The 15,344-nt window shown below is 40.6% G+C and overlaps 1 protein-coding gene across 1 annotated transcript in view; it reads left to right on the top strand.

The window, feature by feature from the left end:
- The window catches only part of CATSPERB (cation channel sperm associated auxiliary subunit beta), a 78,491-nt gene that overhangs the window by 44,926 nt on the left and 18,221 nt on the right, over window positions 1–15,344 (top strand). The window contains exons 16-18 of the mRNA XM_036411622.2: window positions 3,607–3,761; window positions 8,095–8,282; window positions 10,683–11,015. Of these exons, the coding sequence (XP_036267515.1) occupies window positions 3,607–3,761; window positions 8,095–8,282; window positions 10,683–11,015 (676 nt within the window). The remainder of the gene's footprint in view (window positions 1–3,606; window positions 3,762–8,094; window positions 8,283–10,682; window positions 11,016–15,344) is intronic.

The following is a 15,344-nucleotide window of genomic DNA, read 5'->3' as shown; positions in this document are numbered from 1 at the left end:
ATCAGGCTGGCAGGCAGAAGCAGTTAGAGGCAATCAGAAAGGCAGGCAGGTGAGTAGCTGGGAGCCAGCAGTCCTGGATTGTGAGAGGGATGTCCAACTGCCTGTTTAGATCTGATCCTATCGGCATCGGGCCTTAATAGGCAGCCAGACATCCCTTGAGGGGTCCCAGATTAGAGAGTGCAGGCTGGACTGCAGGACATCCCCCTCACGCCCCCTGCACAAATTTCATGCACCGGGCCTCTAGTATGTAACTAAAGGGAAACACCTCCATACACCAGAGCACATCTCCCAAGTCCTATTCAGAGTTACGTAGATTTAACTCTACCCTGGGCAGCCACACCCAATTTCTTCATAGCAAAGCACCACCAGGTAGTCTAACCAAGACTCATTGCTGCCCCCTAGGTTCCCAGTGGATGCTCTTCCTCCCAAGGCTGGCTTTAAGCAGACATGAGTGCTGTTTTTCCTACTGGGTTGCCCTTCTCTGTATGAACCCCACCTCCTCACCTCTTCTTTCTCTAATGCTAACATAGTAAGGAGTTATCTTTTTCACAGATGGAACTACATGCAGACTTTTCTAATAATGTTAGTGGATAATGTGCCCCTTGTGAAGGTACATATGCCAAAGAACGCATAGACAGGCATGGAAAGGAGCTCTCCTCAACACATGGGCAAAGAAACAAACAGATTTTTTAAATTTTTATTTATTTTTATTTTTTTGCCTGGGGTGTAATAAAACCTGCCTAAAAAAAAAGAAAATAAAGGATGGAATAGAGCAGTGGTCGGCAAACTCATTAATTAACAGAGGGCAAATTGCAGTTTGCTGACCACTGGGATGGAGCATTCCAGATCTCCGGGCCAAGAAGGCGGTTGAAAAGATGGTGCTTTAGTCTGCATCCACATGGATGGACCTAGAGGCTATCGTGCTGAGTGAAATAAGCCCTACACAGCAAAACAAAGGCCGTATGCTTTCACTTAGCTGTGGAATCTAAGAAAACAATATAGACCTACAGAGAGAACAGAAATAGACTCATAGATACATGAGAACATTTTGGCAGTTGCTCGTGGGAGAGGGGCTGGGGAAGGGTGAAAGAGGTGAAGGGATTAAGAAGTACAAACTGGTAGTTCCAGAATAGTCACAGGGACATAAAGTACAGCCTAGGGCAGTGTTTCCCAACCTTCTCTCATGATGAGAATCACCTGGTGGAGTTGTTAAAACACAGATTCCCGGATCCCAACTAAGAAGTGCTAAACTAGAATTTTTTAGAACATCTAGGTAAAATTGTATACTTAACTAGTGCTCTAAGACAGATTTTATATACAGAGCACTAAGTTAGGTATGCAATTTTACCTAGATGTTCTCAAAAATTCTAGTTTAGCACTTCTTAGTTGGGATCCGGGAATCTGTGTTTTAACAACTCCACCAGGTGATTCTCATCATGAGAGAAGGTTGGGAAACACTGGCCTAGGGAATATAAGTCAATAATATTGTAGTGCCAGGCGGGTAGTAGATTTATCAGGTGATCACTTTGTAAATTACATAAATGTCTAATCACTATGTTAGACACCTGAAACTAATACAATATTATTATGTCGGGTGTGACTGGGAAAAAATTTTTTTTTTTTTAATTATTTCAAGTAGGAAAAAAAAAAAAGACAATGTTTTGACTTCCCATCTGAGATACTGGTAGAGAGCAAGGCGGGAACCTCCTTGTGACAATAAAATGCAGCCACGTGACTCCCTGTGTACTTGCCAGTCTGTGGTGTGGTCTATGCATAAATACAAATCCCACTGAGGTGAGCAGGAAGGCAGAGCTAACCAAGAAGGTTTTACTCAATTTCTTTTGGCCTTCGCAGTTTATAAAAAGATGTCTTCGTTCTCTTATGTAAACGTTTAAATAATAAAAATCAACCACCAATAGAAGTTTTTATTATAGTCAGGATGCGTTTAAGGAACTGGCACCAATAGTCTCGCCTCCCTCCACCCCAAACAGGCCGTGTCTGCATCCTGTCTGGGTAAAAACAATCCCCGGGCTGTATGGGGACCCGTGGCGTGCCAGGCGCTGTTGTGAGCTCTTAGTGCGAATAACAACTATCGAGATTTACTTTCTAATGAGGAAGTGAGGCACAGCAAAGCGAAATAATCTATCCAAAGTACGCCTACCCCTGGCTAGTGATTGGAAGCGGGCGCCTGTCCAGACCCCTGGTGCCAGGGCCCGTGCGTTCAGGCGTCACGACGTTGCCTTTCGCTGGACTGCACACACTTCTCATGGCATGTTCTTGGCACCCCCCCGGGCCAGAATGTCATGCAGAATTCCAAAGCCTCTCAGCCTTCTCAGGGTCCTTAAGCCATCTGTTCTCAGTCCGCATCGACTCCCCTGGCATGTGTTTCCCATTCTCTCCCCTTCCCGGCGGGCTCCCAAATTTAGGAAACCAGGGAAAGGCGTAACAGAAAACCCACTCTGCACCCCCAACCAGTCTGCCACCCTCACACCTCACCACAGAGCAGCAAGGTCAGGTCCAACACCCCCTGGAGGGCTGGTCTCCACCTCCCCTCTCACCCCCTGAGAGTTCCCAAAGGGACAGGACCAAGATCGGAGAGGTGACATTAGAAAAGAGACCCTAGAGCCATGGTCGGCAAACTGCGGCTCGGGAGCCACATGCGGCTCTTCGGCCCCTTGAGTATGGCTCTTCCACAAAATACCACGGCCTGGGCGAGTCTATGTTGAAGAAGTGGCCTTAGAAAAAGTTTAAGTTTTAAAAAATTTGGCTCTCCAAAGACATTTCAATCGTCGTACTGTTGTTGTTGATAAATTGTTGCTCTGTTGACTAATGAGTTTGCCGACCACTGGACGAGAAGTCGGAAATCGGGCTGAAGGTGCCCGTGCTGAGCGTCAGGGAAAGGCTTGGGACCCAGAAGAAGTGAGACTGGCGTGTGCCACCAGAGCTGGGGCCTCCGCTGGGCCAGAGCCGTGCGGAGCCACTGGCGTGGGCCTGGGATCGGCAGCTTCCCCGCGAGGACAGGCACTTCCCAGCTCCCTCCCCAAATGTCACTGAGCAAGAACCGAGTTCAAAACCTGCACCTCCGACTCCTCCTCCAACGTCCACGCACCCTTCCGCTTCAGACTCCTGAAAGAGCACTGGGCCCTAAAGGAAGCTTTGACCGCGGAATTCCTTTTCCTCCTCCGCAGAAAAACCCCTCTTCCACCGGAACCGCTTTGGCTCAGTGGATAGAGCGTCGGTCTGCAGACTGAAAGGTCCCAGGTTCGATTCCAGTCAAGGGCATGTAGGATACATTGGTTGCGGGCGCATTCCCGGTGGGGGGTGTGCAGGAGGCAGCTGGTTGGTGTTTCTCTCTCGTTGGCGTTTCTAGCTCTCTATCTCGCTCCCTTCCTCTCTGTAAAAAATCAATTAAAAAAAATATTTTTTTTTAAAAGAAACAAAGAAAAACACCTCTTCCCGGGCACACACGGCTATTCAAGCATACTGCTCCCTGGGTTAAGCAAAGCAGCCTTGTTTGGCGGTGGGACTGTAAACAAATCTGTTGCTCACTTTTGGTCATAATTGGAGTAAAACAGTTTAAATGCACAACTTTTTCTCCTGCGCCAGGCTGCTGATATGGGCTTTGAAACTGCACTGGCCCCAGAGTTTATTACCCTGAACGAGGTTATCTTTTATGCCTACGTGCCTGCGAATGAACCCCAGGACACTGTCCACACCAAGAAATTCAGCAACATTCACCTGGGAAAAGTGATCAACTCCAGGTAGTCCACTGACTGTGCCTCCTCTCATCTCCTTAGACTGCACCCTGGTTTCTAGATTCTCGATTCTGAGGTTGCTTTTTGGAGTGGTTTTTCTGGGTAAAATATCTGGCCTCCCAAGGCCAAATATATTTGTAGACATTGCAGCTTTAATACACGTACATGTATCAAAACGTGTTGCTTGATTTAACTAAATGTATTCTTTAGCTATGGTTTCCTTCTCCTGTGATTTGCCTTTTTCATACTACATTATGCTTTTTGAGTTTTCATGAGCTTCATAAATTACTTGATATTGATATATGCATCTATAATTGACTCTCATGAACATACCACAATTTATTGAACTATTCTCCTATGTTGTCTGATGGTAGTTGTAAACTTTTGCTATTTATTTTTAAGCTTTTAACCTACCTAGAATGGATGTGTGTAGTGGGAAGTGGGAATCTCTCTCTCTCTCTCTCTCTCTCTCTCTCTCTCTCTCTCTCTGGATAATCAATTGTCCTAGGGATCCCCACTGATCTACAGTGTCACCCCATGACATATCATAGTTTCATATATGCATTGGCCTGTTTCTGGCCCCTCTTTTATTTCATTACTGATTTATCTTCCCTATGTCACGCTTCTACGCATATTCTCTAACTATATAACAAGTTAATAGCACCCCCTCCTGGTTTTTCTTGGCCTTTGTTCTTGCATTTACATGTGAGATTCAGCATGTCAGGTTCATTAAGGGGAAAAAAACACCAAAACCCACAACTGTGAACAGAAATGACCTCTCGCAGCCACATGCTGCCCTCCATCTGCAGTTAGATCGTGGGTGGATGTTCCTTGCTCTTCTCACAGTGAGACTGCTCTCCTTGGTTCTCTTAGAGTGGGAGGCCGAGACAGCGGAGAAGGGGGTTATCATTCTACGCTTCCCTCTTCTGCAGTGTTTCTTTGCCTCTGCCCCATGGGTGGGTGAATGGCTTTGCTTCCCCACTCTCTCAGTAGCTTACAGCTTTTGCTTCCCCGGGGAGAGAGGGAGGGGGCCGGGCTTCAGCGCCAGCACCCCCCAGACACTTTACCCCACCAATGATCACCTCTTCTGAGGCCTGGGTGCGAGAGTGTCTGATGCCCACCCCTCTGTGGCCTCAGGCTTTTGCTGTCTATGAAAGAAGGTTCAGAGAAGTGGGCGATGCTTCCTGCCTGTTCCCTCCTCATCCTCGGATTCCCCGTGCTGCCTGGTCTTCAGCTGGCACCGATCTTCCCCAGGAGCCTTCAGGGAAGCCCGGGAGGGAGCTTGCGAGTACAAACTTCCCTTATAACGGTGCCACTCCCACCCACCACCCCCAGCTACTGTTGGCATTAACTATTACTTCATATTAGTTTCAGGTGTAAGCCATAATGGTTAGATATTTATATAACTTAAAAAACAATCCCCCCATAAATCTAGTACCCACCTGGCGCCAAACCTGGGTATTAATGATCATATTGATTCTATTACCCTCTGCTGTACTTTACATCCCTGGTTCTGTTTTATAACTACCAATTTGTACTTTTTTTTTTTTCTTAAATATATTTTATTGAATTTTTTTTTTTTGAAGGTAAGGAAGAGTATAGAGAGTTAGTAACATCAATGAGAGAGAAACATCCATCAGCTGCCTCTTGCACACTCCCTACTGGGTATGTGCCCGCAACCAAGGCACATGCCCTTCACCGGAATTGAACCCGGGACCCTTGAGACACTCCATTCACTGAGCCAAACCAGTGAGGACCCAATTTATACTTCTTAATCCCTTCATCTTTTTCACCCAGCCCCCCAGCCTCCTTCCTCCCACAACCATCAGACTGTTCTCTGTGTCTACAAGTCTGTTTCTGCTTTGTTTGTTCGTTTATGTTGCTCTTTAGACTCCACATGCCAGTGAAGTCATGTGGTGTGTGTGTATATCTGACTTCTGTCACTTAACGGTGCCTCAGCATTTCCGGATTCATGTGCCCGCCTTTGGCGGTTTTTAGCATTTTAGCTCACTCTGCCTTCTTGCCTTGTGGCCAGCACTGCATTTCCGCCTCCCCTGCTTCTACAGAGGGAAGGCTGTCCCATGTCCAGACTTTCCTTGTGGTGGCTCATTCCCCTGGACTCCTGGTTAGTTGGTTATCTTGTGGCCTTGGTTCAATGATGGGCTTCCGTGTTGACTTTGTGCTTTCTCTATTTCTTTTTGTTTGGGTGTGCATCTTTCTGGATTTAAAGCAAAAGTAAAAGTCTTGCAATTGACTTTATGTATTAAAAACTTTCAAATTTGCTCAATTCTTTTAATAATTCCAGTACTGTTATTACAATATACATTTCTTTGGGTTTTCTGAGTAGAAATTTTTCTAGGTAGATAATCATATCACCTGCAAAGAACTTGTTTTGTTTATTCCTTAACACTTCTTAGCATATTGTACCTTTTTCCTGTTGCAGTGTCCAGGACCTTGTTAAATAGAAAAGGAAGATCCTGAGTGTCTTTGTCCAGTCAGCTCCACCCCCATGGCCTAAATCACATCCAAAAAGCCTCACTTTCTAACACCATCACCTTGGCATTAGATTTTCAACCATCTTTATTAAGATGCTACATAAGCTGCAAGTTCTACCCTGTATCCCCGAAAATAAGACAGTGTCTTATATTCATTTTTGCTCCCAAAGATGCGCTAGGTCTTATTTTCAGGGGATGTCTTATTTTTCCATGAAGAGGAATACGGTACACATTTATTATTAAATGAAAATAAAGGAAATTTATTACCTGTATATGGTACGGTAGTACGGTCGCAAACCAGACAAACTGAATCCTACAGTATCAAGAATTTACTCATTTATTCAATGATAATCATGTCATCTTCTAGAACATCATCATAACAATCCAATTCCTGAATTTCCTGGTGAATTTCTTATGACTCCATTTCTTTCAGAATCAGTGGACCAAATCTCTCATGTTTAGCCAAGGGGGGGCCTTATTTTCGGGGGATGCCTTATATTTCACTCAGAAGGAAACCTGTAAGTAGGTCTTATTTTCGGAGGATGTCTTATTTTCGGGGAAACATTACCACTCCTTTGAGTTAGTAATCACGGAGTTTCTCCTGTGTATGAGCATGCCACACATGTGTCTTTTGTCAGTTTGATTTGCAAGGTCCCAGCCATAGAACCTAGGAGGGTAGAGGGAAAAAAGCTCCTACAGTTTATTCTGGTTAACAGTCCTTTTGTCAGATATGTCTCTTGCAAATATTTTCTCGCGGTCTGTGGCTTGTCTAATTCTCTTGACAGTGTTGTTCATAGAGGAGAAGTTTTTAATTTTAACAAAGTACAGCTTATCAGTTATTTTCTTTCATGGATTGTACCTTTGGTATTGTAGGTAAAAAGTCACTGCCATACCCAAGATTATCTAGATTTTTTTCTCCCTAGGTTATCTTCTAGGATTTAATAAGTTTGAATTTTATATTTAAGTATATGGCCCATTTTGAGTTAATTTTTGTAAAGGATGTAAGGTCTGTATCTAGATTTTTTTTTTTTTTTTTTTGCATGTGGGTGTTCTAGGTTAATATTTTTAAATAGATTGCTTTTTATTTATTATAAAGTGCATGCCCATTGTAGAAATTTCTTAAATACAGATAAATATAAAGAAGAAAATGGAAATAATAACTGTTAACACTTTGCTGAATTACTGGTTAATTCTTTTAATATGCATTTTAACAGTCTTCACCTTGCTTCTTTCCTGTAGACATTGTAATATAACCACCTTCCATGTATAATTAAAAACTCTGTAAATACCATGGTAATAGTAGCTTTGTGTCTAAGAAGATCATGTACCGTAGTAACATCTACTTAATTTTCTTATTATTGTAATTCTTATTTCTAACTTTTATCATAATTCTGTGATGGACATCTTTATGTGGAAAGATTCTACTCTCACATTCCCCCCTGCTGTGTTATTTCCGTAGGATGGAGCCTTATAAGTAGACTTATGAAATCAGAGGGAAACAAATAATGCTACCGCTCTAAGTGGATATCAAATTACCAAATTACTTTCTAGGAAGTTTGCATGGATTTATAATACCATTATTAGTGGACACATGCCTTTCTCCACTCAATTCTTACCGCTCCTGAACCTGACATTTAAGAGATCTTTGCTAATTTAATAGGTGAAAAATTGTGTTCCATTGCTATAATTGGCATTGTGTTAGTTAATGAGATTGAAGTACTAATCAAATGTTGCTTTGGTAGCCATCTGTGTGGTATATTTTGTTTGTAAATTATGTGTTCATAAACTTGCTCATTCAAGCCACAGTTTTATCCACATTCCCTAATGTATGCTGCTTTGTTTAGGAAAACTGGACATGCTTACATAAGGAAGTTATTGCAACACAACATTCCTGAAGGGTTTCTGTCTGCAGTTATTGCAGAAGTAATCGATCCTTTTGATGTAGAAGATGTGAGTGAGAGCTCCTGTTTGTCTAGTTCCCTTTCCATTAATCAAGAAGGAAAATTCTATAAACTTACTCTTCAAACACAAAGTAAGTGTGATAATATAATATAGTTCTTATGGCTAATAAAAATTAAAAATTATCTTTTGAAAAGGCCATTCATGTTCACTTATGGAACAATATATTTCAAAATTTAGTCCAAGTATACATCTATGTAGATTTCTGAAGGAATTTTATATTTATTATGTAATGAATTCTAGCTATAACTTCATTGATATTTATATCAATAGTATCATTTATTATTTAAACCTATGATTTTTTTTATATTAAATAATATTCAGGAGGAACAAAAAGAAATAGGATGTTTGTGCAGACTTTGCCCTTCATAATAAAATAATTTTGAATAACTATTATGTAGGATGTTTCTAGTCCAAAGGGTTATATGATAGATACATAACAAAACTTAGTATAATTTTTGTAAAAATTTTGGTTTTACTCTGAGTAAATAGGAAGTCATTGGAGGAGTTTTGAACACAAAGTGACATGACTGGACTTTAGGATCCACTTTGGCTTTTGTGTTGAGAATAAACTGGGCAGATGATGGAGAAAGGGCAAGAAGGAAAGCAGAGAAACCAGGAGACCATTACTATAATCAGGTGAGGGGTCATATGAAGTTTAAGAAGCCTGTTGCTCATCCAAGTGGAAAAATAAGGCAGATGTTTAGAAAGACAAGGCTGGCACTCAAGTATAACATCTGGACTGGAGAGATAACTTTAAGCAGTCAGCATATGCATGATAGTTGATGCTATAAGACCAGATGAGGAAATGATTGTAGGTATTGAAAGGAAAAGGTCTGAAATTCCAACAATTAGTAGTTCAGAAGATGCAGAAGAATTAGAAAGGAGACTGGAAGATCTGCTCAGGGGAGAACTGAGTGAAGATGTTTAGATGCTCCCAATAAGTCAGGTAAGGTGAGAAAAGAAAACTGGCCAGTGGGTTCCTGTGGAAGTCATTGGTAACTCTGACAAAAGCTGTGGTTGGGTGGAGTAGTACAGGCCAAAATCTAATTGGATTAAAGTAAAAAAAAAAAAACATGGGAGGAGAGAAATTGAAGACCCATGAATAAAGGGGACTCAGGGAATTTCCCTATTAAGGGAAGGAGAGACCTTACCTGGCAGCTGAGGGGCAGGGGTGGGGGAGAGGATTTGTTGGTGTGTGTGATGTGGGAGAAATTAGAGCATGTGTGCATAATCTGGGGAATTATGAGGTTCTCTTTCGACTACTTCTAGTTATTATTTCAGAATAAGGTAAGTATTGTTGATATGTTTCATGACCTATTCAAAACCCTTGATAATGAAGAAGAGAGAGAGAGAGAGAGAGAGAGAGAGAGAGAGTGAATATTTGATAATGATGCCCTCCCTCTCCTTGAAATAGCCTTATTTTGGCTTCTCTTGGATTCTCTCGGATGGCTTTTCTCTGATCAGTTCTTCTTTGTCTGATTTTCGAAGTCCTTCCATTCCTTACATGATTGTGTTGCTTACATTCCCGCCCTAGAGCTTCTTCTCTTCTAAATCTCCATGCTCTCCCTAAACAACCAATTATTTATCCATTCAACAAGTATTTATTGAGCACCTTCCTTGTAATAGGCAGATCTTCAGGTACCGGGAAACACTGACTATGTTATCCTTCTCTTATAGAATTACAGTCAGGATTCAAGGTCAAAGCTTTTGGCAGTTTTACAGTAAAGAAATCCGCTTTCTTATAATTACTTAGGCCTGCATGTTTGTTTGTTTTTTCTCTCTGCTGATAATGTTACAAAATCCATTTCACCCTTCACCCTGTCTCATTTCAGAAGGTAGTGACTTTACCAGTCGGAGTGTCTCTAAAAACAAAAAGAAACAGATTCAAACCCCTAGCCAATCTGTGGTGGACATACAGCATGAGATAGAATAGATCTTCACTTTTTAAAGCTAAAAACAAATAAAAAAAAATTAAAAATCCATTTCATAATCAAGTTTGTGCTTGACGTATTCGTGACACACTTTCTATAAAATAATTTGATTTATAATCTGAAATCTGGCAGATGTGTTTTATGGTTAAGACCATAATTTAAAAACTTGCCCTGGCCAGTTTTGCTCAGTGATTAGAGCGTCGGCCCTCGGCTTGAAGGGTTGTAGGTTCCATTCCAGCCAAGGGCACGTACGTCGGTTACAGGCTCGATCCCTGTCCAGCCAAGGTGCATGCAGGAGGTAACCAGTTGATGTATCTCTCTCACATCGATGTTTCTCTCTGTGTGTCTCTCTCCCCTCCCTTCCACTCTCTCTAAAAATCAAGGGGAAAAATATCCTCAGGTGAGAATGAACAAAACATACACACACATACACACAAAATAAAAATGCAAATAGTGTGTTCATCAGTTTTGTCTGCCAGAATGCTGGAAGAACAGTGGCTGTTTTATTTCATAGCAAATCACTTCTGTTCTAGCTCCAGGTGTTGTTTCTTCATTTCAAGATTCAGATATAGAGAAGACGGTGCTGCTTCCTGGTCACAGCAGCTTCCTGATCACAAGCATTGTGGATAACAAAACTGCTTTAGCTATTGCCACCATGCCTGGAAGAGTTCCCAATGGCAAGACTTTTGTAACAGAGTCCTGGTTCTTATATGACTTTAGAGAAAGGGATGGACGAAAATGGAATATATACTCAAAACCATGTAATTATTGGTTTCAGCAACATGATGATTCACTATCCCTCAGTGTCCTGAAATACATTGATCTGGGGAAATCTCAGACCTTAGAAGTTAAGGTCATACCTAATACTAAAGGTAGGTTTATTTTTATTGGGAAATATCAAAAGAAAATGTTTTTGTTTGCCTTGAATGTGAAATATGCACTAATATTTTTCTTCTTTTTAAAAACATTTTTTATTGATTTCAGGGGTGAAGAGGGGAGGGAGAGAGCGAGTGTGAGAGAGAAACATCAATGATGAGAGAGAATCATTGATCAGCTGCCACCTGCATGTTCCTCAATAGGAATCCAGCCTGCAACCTGGGCATGTGCCCTGATGGGGAATTGAACTGGGACTTCTAGCTCATAGGTCAATGCTCAATCACCGAACCATGCCAACGGGGATATTTTTCTTTATCTTTGGTTTCCAGAATAGTTGGCATCCTACTTATAACAGCTTCTAATTATTGAGCACTTATTATGTGTGAGCCTCTGTATTAAATGATTTTTATATTTTTTAATTAAATGTTTATAACAACTCTAAAGGGCTAGACTATAACCTTCATTTTACAAATGAGGAAAAAGAGGTTCCATTAGCAGGCCAAGCTTACATGGGTTTTAGTTTAGATTTTTTGCTTTCCTCTGAAAATAAAATCTTTTAGTTACCTTGGATTTTTATAATTATTTAAAGTATTTATTTAAAGCCAAATAATAGTTTTTAAATAAAATTTTAAACCTTTCTCCACTTTTTCAGTCATTTATTTATTTAAAAAATAATAACAAGCCCTAGCTGGTTTGGCTCAGTAATAGAGCATTGGTCCTTGGACTGAAGGGTCTGAGTTTGATTCCAGTCAAGCGCATGTATGTTGGTTACATGCTCGATCCCTCATGTAGGAGTCAACCAATTGATGTGTCTCTTTCACATCAATGTTTCTCTCTTTCTCTCCCCTTCTCTCTAAAAATTAATTCTAAAAAATAATGAAACATTAATCATGATGGAGAAATGGCATACTGGGGGGGAAAACAAAACAAAAAATTTAAGTATTAACTGAACTAGAAAGAGAGGAAGGAAAAGAGGAAAGAAAGAGAAGAAAAGCTTGTCACCAGAAATGAAGAGGGTAACAAAAAATGAACTAATGTGTGGTTTCCCACAGGATCTGAGGGGTATAGGCTATCTAAGCAGAGGGATGGATTATAATTCCCAAATCTCGGCAGAAGATGTGGCATCTTCCTACTTTGTGTTAGGAAATTGGAACTGAGACCGTTAAACCATAAAGAGGGGATTAGGAAAACTGTACATAGCACCACTCAAAGAGGAGCTCGGGAGATGATTATTTCCATGGGACTCAAAGGGGAGGGAAAAAATCTTCTGTGAAAGACCCAAACCCCAAGGCTGAGCAACACCAGAAAGTACTCACCAGATGCAGGAATCTGAAGCTGAGAAATGATTATAACCCCAGAGAGCCAGCATAAGCTAGCACAAAACCCTTTGTAGGATATTTTCATAACCCAAGTAATGTGGACTTGGGTTATGAAAAAATTAACCTTCACTAAACATGAATGGAGGAAAAAAATTCAAACTATGCAAAAAAAAAATGACTCAGCAGAAGAGAGGATCAATAGGCACCAGAGCCGAAACTGGTTTGACTCAGTGGATAGAGCGTCGGTCTGTGGACTGAAGGGTCCCAAGTTTGATTCCAGTCAAGGGCATGTACATTGGTTGTGAAGGTGTGCAGGAGGCAGCTGGTCAATGTTTCTAGCTCTCTATCCATCACCCTTCCTCTCTGTAAAAAATCAATAAAATAATATTTTTTTAAATAGGCATAGGAAATAGAAAAATTTAATCTCCAAGAGCTTGACGTAATAGAAATATCCAAAAGACATTAAAAAAATAAGCACACATAAAACTTTTACAGAGGTAAATGAAGATATATGAACCATAATAGAAGCTTATATGAAAAACAGAACCAAATATAATTTATGTAAATGAAAACTATATGTTTTTTGGGGGGGCGGGAGAGAGGAAGACATCAATTTCTATTTTCATCATACTGTGAACTAAATATCCTGAAAAACTTTTCTGAAACCCTTGAAATTCTTTCTCATTGATTGTAATACTAATTGTCCACATTTCATTCATTAGGGTTTCAATTTTATGATTTTAGCTTTCCATTTCTTTAATTTGTGTAGATTTGTTTTGGTGCATTTTTAAGTGGTTTGCTAGTTGTTCCATCATCATTTATTGAATAGTGTATCTCCACTGATTTCAAAATACAACTTTATCTTCATATATAACTTACCTATTGTTTTTACCATTTTTAGACTTTCGGATTCTGTTCATTTATTGTCTCTTTATAAACTGGTCCAAATTTCACAATATTCTAATTATTTTAGGTTTAATATATACCAAATTCTTGTTAAATGGTACAATTTTGCTTATTGAGTTTGATGGAAGCACATAGTTATCAGCAAATTAACTCAGTTGCCTTCTTGTGAAGAAAAGCCTAGTCTGTGTCATTCAAGGTATGGTCCTGGGACCAGTCGCATCTGTGTTACCTGGAGCTTATGAGAAATTCAAGCCCAGCTGGTGTTGCTCAGTTTTTGAGTGTTGATTCATGAGCCAAGAGGTTATAGTTTGATTCCCAGTTAGGACACATGCTCAGCTTGTGGGCTTGATCCCCAGCTAGGAGTTCTCTCTCATCATCATTGATATTTCTTTCTCTCGCTCTCTCTCTCTTCCTCTCTCTCTCCTCTTCCCCTCAAAAATCAAATAAAAATATATTTTTTAAAAGGAAAGAAAAAAAAGAAAGTAATTCAACATCTTTTGTGGTTCCACATGAGTTTTAGGATTGTTTTCCCTATTTCTGTGAAAAACTCCATTGGAATTTTGATAGGAATTGAATTGAACCTGTAGGCTGCTTTAGGTAATACGGACATTTTAACAATATTTATTCTTGCAATCCTTAAACCCACGTAAAGGTGTTCTTAAACCCTATTTCCCCCACACTAACAAACAAATGCTCCAGGCTCCAGCTGGCTGTCCTATAAATTTAACTCAGTTCTGACACTATCTTTCCAGGATGGCATCAGAGTTGATGACAGTTTTGTTCCACAGAACTGCCCCATTCAACTTCAGAATACCAGTTGCAAGCCCAGGTTGCTACCTGTGCTTCAGACTGACGGGCTACGGTTTGGAGGTTCTCATGACCTCCCCCTTGGGTTCAGTTACTGTGCTAGAGCAGCTCACAGAACTCAAAGAAGCATGTCACTTACTGGATCACCAGTTTATTGTGAAAGGAGATGATAAAGGATGCAGGAGAACCTCCAGATGGAAGCTATGCAGAGGTCAAAGTATGGGGAAAGGGTGCCAGGGTTTTTATGCCTCTGCAGGCACCCTCCTGCCCAGTGCTTCCCTGTAGTCACCAACCTGGAAGCTCTCTGAATCCTGTCCTTTTGGGTTTTAACAGAGCTTGATTACATACGCATAATTCATTAAATCTTTGGGCAATGGATTGATCTATCTTGTGTGTTGGGGAAGGGGGTAGGAGAAGGATTGGAAATTCTAATCTGCTAATCATGTGGTTAGTTCTCCTGGTAAGTGACTCCCTTCATGAGGGAGTCGTCATACCAGCCTAATAAAATGCATTTTATGTGATTCTCTGCCCTTAGGAAATTCCAAGGGTTTTAGGAGCTCTGTATCAGAAATGGGACCGAAGACTGCATATATACTTGCTATTATAAATCACAATACCACAGCAGGATGTCTTTCCACTTACCATGTCTTCCTCAGTATCTTTCATTGTCTTATAGTTTTTTGTGGACACATCTTTCGATTCCTTGTTTAAACTTATACCTAGGCATTTTATTCCTTTTGATGTTAGTAGCCATGGAATTGCTTTCTTAATTTCTCTTTTAGATAGTTCATTGTTAGCATATAGAAATGCAACCACCCTGGCTGGTTTGGCTCAGTGGATAGAGTGTGAGCCTGTGAACTGAAGGGTTGCAGGTTTGATTCCCATTAGGGCACATGCCCAGGTTGCCGGCTCAATCCCCAGCAAAGAGGGGGGAGGCATGCAGGAGGCAGCCAATCAATGATTCTCTCTCATCATTGATTTTTCATTCTCTCCCTCTCTGATATCAATAAAACTATTTTTTAATGCAACTTATTTTTATATTTTGATTTTGTATCTGAAACTTTACTGAACTTGTTTATTCTAATAGTTTTTTTGGTGAGGTCCTTAGAGCTTCTTGTATGTAAGATCCCGTGATCTGCAGAGGCAATTTTACTTCTTCCTTTCTGATTTGGAAGCCTTTTATTTCTTTTTCTTGCCTAATTGGCTGGATAGGAATTCCTGTTCTATGTTGAAAAGAAGTGGCAAGAGGTAGGTATCCTTATCTTGTTTCTGATCTGAGGTAAAGCTTTAAGC

This window comes from Pipistrellus kuhlii, unplaced genomic scaffold (genome assembly GCF_014108245.1).
Source record: "Pipistrellus kuhlii isolate mPipKuh1 unplaced genomic scaffold, mPipKuh1.p scaffold_m20_p_41, whole genome shotgun sequence".
In the NCBI taxonomy this organism is placed as follows: Eukaryota; Metazoa; Chordata; class Mammalia; order Chiroptera; family Vespertilionidae; genus Pipistrellus; species Pipistrellus kuhlii.
This window is presented reverse-complemented; position numbering and strand designations above follow the sequence as displayed.